Source organism: Gadus morhua, chromosome 5 (genome assembly GCF_902167405.1).
Source record: "Gadus morhua chromosome 5, gadMor3.0, whole genome shotgun sequence".
NCBI lineage: Eukaryota > Metazoa > Chordata > Actinopteri > Gadiformes > Gadidae > Gadus > Gadus morhua.
Window position 1 is genome coordinate 21,491,600 of NC_044052.1, and position 6,184 is coordinate 21,497,783.

General features: G+C 44.8%; 1 protein-coding gene across 1 annotated transcript in view; it reads right to left on the minus strand.

Moving 5' to 3' along the window:
* Positions 1-3,026: 3,026 nt before the first annotated feature.
* LOC115544278 (protein jagged-2) overlaps positions 3,027-6,184 on the minus strand; it is a gene marked incomplete at its 5' end in the record, with an annotated part of 6,929 nt that continues 3,771 nt past the window's right edge. The window contains 1 exon segment of the mRNA XM_030357140.1: positions 3,027-5,806. Within this exon segment, the coding sequence (XP_030213000.1) occupies positions 5,232-5,806 (575 nt within the window). The 3' untranslated portion in view covers positions 3,027-5,231.

Sequence of the window (6,184 nt, forward strand, 5' to 3'; positions counted from 1 at the left end):
GCATCCACCTCCCCTATTAGTGTCAATTCTTCCTGGCTGTATTCTGGCTCGTACAAATAGCCCTGAATGTCCGAATCCAACAATAGATTTTCAAAATCCTCTTTGGCTGTTTCACATTGCAAATTTGTTCTCTAGCTAAGCGGTGAATAAACATTGCGGATATTGTGTTTGCATCTCGTACGCGAGCTCCCGCCCCCCCCCCCCTCTTTCCTTATTGGTGGGCTCACAAATTTGCGGAACCAGTGGTTTGTAGTCCTCGGCCCTTCTAGCAGGCAAGCAAAGTTTTACTTAGATGACGTCAGACGCGTCATTTGACGTCATCTCAGGAAAAAATTAGATCAGAAAAGCTTGGCCAAGCGAAGACGATTTTATAATGATAGAACGCCGGTTCTGAATCTGTGAAGTATCCCTTTAATGATGGAATGGCAGAGAGGGTGGGAAAAAGAAAGCAGGGGTAGACACTATTTCTCTTTACAATATCAAGCAAAAAAAGATGTACCTGCACTTTTCCGTCCCGTATGGATTCAGTTAGACTGTGTAGATTAAGGCTGGGTCACTGTGGGCTGCGACAGTAAAACATGTTTTTCTGGAGTGTAGAAAATACAGGACAGAAAGACATGCCCTATTTGGTAGACTGTTGGGACTTGGAGTTCAGGCTTTTTCAGTTTTTTCCTTGCATGGACACTGTAATAACCATAAACTGATCAACAGGGCAGTTTGGCAGTTCCTGCATAGTACAGGACTATATGTAGAAATATAGTTAATCATCTGACCTGTGGAGGGCAGTAATAAGCTGGACAGTGTCCAAACTGACGGACACTGACAAGAAGAAGAAGAGATTCTAACGTTTGCAAATAAAGTGTACAATGGAAACATTGGAAACAGAGGACATTGTTCATGTTTTATTACACAAAGCATTCCATTCATTGAGTTACATTTCTAAGTTAGTGACCAAAGAAAAGGTAGACCACTTCCCAAAATCAAGATCACCAAAAGTAATGGCAACGTCAGTGTTGTGAGTGCTACATGGTTTGCTAGGTACTCATGGCTTACTGGTAGCATTACTAGCAATCCACTGTATTGCTGGCCCTGTTTGCTAATGAATAATGGCAAATCTCCAAAGTGGGTTGTCATGGTTTCATTGATGTGAAAAATCTTGATAGGGCAACCAAACGCCGCGACAAGTGTCAAGATCACGTTGGTGCTGCTATCCGACTTTCCTTGCTAGGCACCATGCCTATAGATCAGTGGCGTGTTCCGACATCCATACTTCCATGAGTACACTTAAACGTAGTACACTATCCGTTCTCACTAAGTGCGCTAATTTTTAGATGTCAGTGTTGTTCCAATCGAATACTCCGTGGTGCAGTAACCGGAAATTATGATCAGGACTGCCGCCGCGGCTCCTCACGCGCAATAATCATCCCACCTTGAACGGTGAACTCTTTACGTGTAGCAGCCATAAAAACTTCAAAATGACTATTAATGCAGGCTATGTGGAAAATGCGCCGACTTTGGCTCAGCCTGGCTCCGCCCTCTTCTGCTACATAGCTAAGATTGCTGCCGTTGAGTACGAAAAGTGTACATCGATCCACACCTCACGATTTGACCGTTTTGAGTACACCATCCGGGTCCTTTCAGTACACTTATTATCGCCCGATCTGAATTGGAACGCCCTACGTACTCAAACTAAGGCTAGTAAGTACGGATAGTATGGATATTGGAACACGCCACAGGTTGTTTGAAATAATGTTCTTGTTGTTTTACTAGTTTGTTACTCTGACCGTTCTGTTTGATATTGTGGAAAGGCTGAGGGAAGGGTGAATAATTCAGAGCATGATGCATTTTAAATGGCATCACTTTTGGTCTTGAGTCTTTTCTTAAAACAATTGTAACTGAAAATAAACTTAGCTAAATAACAACCAATAATTTCAGTCATTGAGGGCAAAAATAGGCCCAATGATAGGCCAAGATTTTTTTATTTACTTTTACAAATCAAGAGTAGGCCTGATTTGACCAATGGGCTTTGCATCCTTTCCTTCTGCCCTTGAAGTCTTTTTGAAAGACATGCTGCCCACCAGCTTTCAAATAACAGGGATGCTGTCACACCAACATTTTACCGCCTACGTAATCCGCGTTCGAAACATTACGTCATTGTTCGACGCAATGTCCGTTGCCAGGCAGGTTTAAAAAAACATTTGCGCTAATGTTGCCAAAGACGAAATAATGTAAGACAGATAACACTTGTTTTTACTTTATATTTGTATTGTATTGAATTGAGCTAGTAAACTGACTAGCCCAATTCTGACTGTTTAAAGTGTATCATAGTTTAGCTAGCTTGTGTTAATACACTCAGTTTCCTAGCTAAATGCGATTAAACAATTAAATACAATACAAATATAAAGTTAGCAACGCTAATAAATGTCATTTGTAAAATATCAAATGTTATTTCGTCTTGTGACGCTCAATAAATGTGTGCGAATGTTCATGAACCTTCCTACGTCATCGTTCGACACGATCGCCCGTTGCCAGGCAACGTTCGACACGATCGTCCATTGCCAGGCAGGTTTGGAATTTTCGAACGCGGATTACGTAGGCGGTACAATTTTCACCCCCGGTACAATTTTGCTGTGACAATGCCACTGGTGGCTTTGTATACATTTTATTCGCATAACTACATCTCCCTATTATTTTGTACAGTAGTTCACCAAAAAAACCTGAAACAACTTGAGTCTCACATTCTTATGCCACCATACACCAACAGTGCAAGCAGGAAAATGGCAACCAAGCGTCAGTCCTTCCTCCCTCACTTTAGGAATCATCAGCCGCCACTGTAACATATATATATATATGTATTTTTTTTTTGTATTTTTTCAAAACATTGCAAAAGAAAGACTTCAAAAAAAAGAAAGACTTCAGACCAGCGCCACTCAATTAAAACCTTCTCTTCAAACATGAACAGAGCACGTCATGAACAGAACTCCTTCATTCTCGAGCACGAAAAGAAATGCATACAAGCCAAGACATTTGGTATAAAATACTTTAATAAATAGTAAGATCGTTCTAAGAACAAACAAACCAAGACTGCCAAATTCTGTACAAAATAATAAAGTTTCTGCACATTGAAAACTGAAAGGTGGTCGATAAAGTTTTCTAGTCTCATTCGGAAACGAAGCACTGAAAGGTTGTGAATAATTCGGAGTGGAACAATGCTGAACTCCTTATTTTAAATGTGAAATAATAACAGTATTTGCGTGGATGATTTAACAACAGTCTGGCGTTCTGAGCGCAGAAACACAACGCAAACGCAACAAACCACAACATCGTCATCAACATCTTGATCCCTTCTTTTGATCAACATCCAGATGGACAGGCAGGGTGAGCGGAAAACCAAAAGATTTGCAGTCTTACCCATACCACCAGACCCACCCCCCCCCCCCCCCCCCCCACCCCCCGACACACTCACAGGCCTTATCTTCCACTTATTGATTCAAATGTTGCGACTGTTTTGAATTTAGATTCAAGAGTGAAGTCTCTCTCCCTGCCAAGCGTCCGAGAGCTGCCGGGCGGCTGGATTGTCTTTTTGGATCGTTCACGATTCAAACTTTTACTCACTTTGACAGGAAGAGAGGGGGAGGGGGCTTTTGCTTTGAAAGGGCTGTCATTGTCATGCCTGCTGTTGGCTCTGGTCTCAGCGTGGTGGGTAATGGGGATTAGTTTCTGGGTGAGTAGCATTGCTCCTGGGCACCAAACCAGACTGCTCACTATGATAGTTTCTGATCGGTTTTCCCTTGTGGGCCTTTGATCAATAACCTGGATCTCTAGAGTAAAGCAGGAAGTCTCTGTGTGCCATTTGAACTTTGAGCGGTTGGACTGCCAAAATATCAAAGTAAAATGGCTGCCAAAGCTTCCCTATCACAGAACAGAGGAAAAAGACGGATAAGAAGGCAAAGTCTCTCATCTCCTACTACACACGCTGTGCTGCTGAGGGGTCTGGGGTTTAGGGCAGGTCAGAAGAACAACTCTACCTCCAGCCCCTAGCGCACATCTCACTGCATATCTTTCTCCTGATCCCGAACATTGGAACAAATAAACAACGACAAACGACATCAACACAAACATGACTAGTGGTTCGTTGTCATGTCTCAGCGCTGCTCCTCTGATTAAGTAGGATCGATGATAATCAATAATCAATCGTCTGTACTGAACCTCGAAGTGTCCACGGACACGGATATTCGGAATGACATAATTTGGACAAAAAGTAAAACGAAAAGAAATAAAGATGGAAAAACTGCCACAGAATAATCTTATTCTTTAAAATAGCTATGATACAAGGTGTGACTTAAGTTACTAGATTGAATTATACACAGCCATTTGGATATTTACATATGTACATGGCAAAGATCTTTCTGCTAGTTGGATGTGTCCCTTTATATTCACTTAAACACGGCGTCGCCAAAACTCAACACCAAACAGAAGAACGCGAAGGCACTTTCTATCCAAGCAAATACTGAAAAACATGAGCACTAACAGGTTGAAATGTTCTGTGGACTATGACAAGGGTAACATACAATCCTCACAAGCCTTTATACAATTATAGATGAAGAGAGAAACAATGTTTGCGAATGTAAACAAAACTTACCCATGCCTGAATTTTTTCCACGGCACATTTTTCAAAGTCCTGATATATATGTCTGTGTATAAAACCTGCTGTGTTTTAAACAGACTTACAAAAGGGTCCAGGTATCTGAGGGGTGTACAAAAGGCCCACATGTTGGGGCTAAGGCCCATGTGACTCCTTTTAGCCAATGGCCGGTCCTCTTGAAACTCAAGGGCGGAGCCTTGGTCACATGATACATAAATGCTTTCAGGATGCATTGTGGGTAAACAGCAGTCCGAAGCTGTAAACAAAAACAAAAAAACAAAAAATGTCAAGGAAGAAATCCTTTCTTTACGTTGAAGTGCAGACCGGTCCTGAAAGCTGCGATATCAAATTTCCTTCTTTTTTGCAGGTTTTTTTTCTTTTCTTTTTCTTCTTTGGTTAAAAAAAAAAAACAACCCAAAAAACTAAACGTGTCCGGCTCGCCAAGGCAAACCTCAGAACGGTGGAACAGAACAAACAGAAGAGTAGAACGTCATAAATCTTCACTTTTGGTGCTTCAACGGTTGAAATGTCCGGACCTTCGGCCCCGCCCACGGCCCCGCCCCTGGCCCCGCCCCCGGCCCGGCCCTCATACGTAGTGGTCCCTGATGTCGTCGCAGAGCTTGGCGGCGTTCAGGTTCTTACAGCGGTTGTCCTTGGGGCTGTAAGCCGTCCGGTGGGGCCCCTTCAACGGGCGCGTCGTACAGATCAGCCCGCCGTTACCCACAATCCCTCTGTCCATGAGCCCCGCCATGGAGCCCTTGGCGTTGGACGGTTTCACCCCCGGCCCGTTCCGCTTCTCCCCGGCCTCCTCGTCCTGGCCCCCCCCCTGCTGCGCCTCCTGCTGCGCCGCCTCCTCCTCCCAGCGGCCCGCCCCCGCCGCCTCCTCCTCGTCCTCCTCCTCCCCCCCGCCGTCCTCCGCCCCGTCGCACGCCCGCTCCAGCATCAGCTTGCGGGTCTCGTGGCGGGCGTCCTTGTGGCGGTTGTCCTTGTGGGCGTGGCCGGGCGCCAGCGGCTGCAGCTGGTTGTTGACGGTGCGGTCGCGGGCGGCCAGCTCCGCCTCCTGCCGGTCCTTCTTCCTCTTGCGCGTCCAGCAGATGCAGACCGCGATGCACGCCACCCAGAGCGCCCCGAACACACACACCAGCACCGGGACCAGGTAGTCTGTGGGAGGAGGGTGGAGGAGGGGTTAGGAGCCGATGGTGGTAGATCTACCCACAATACCGATCACAGTCCATCATCGATGACTCTCTCTGTCACTCCATCTATCACTCTAGCCATGACTGTATCACTCTACATCTAACTCTTTATATCACTCTATTCATCACTATTTATATATCTCTATCAATTTGCAATTTCAAGACTCAATTGCAACCCCTGTCCCTGGTTAGGCCTTTACTAAAAGTTACACACGAATAAAATACAGAAGACATCATATACAGGAGAAATAAAGACAAAAACAAGGACAAGGATTAATGTGTGTGTGTCCATGTGCGCGTGTTCATGTGCGCGCGCACGCACACACACACACATTAATCATTG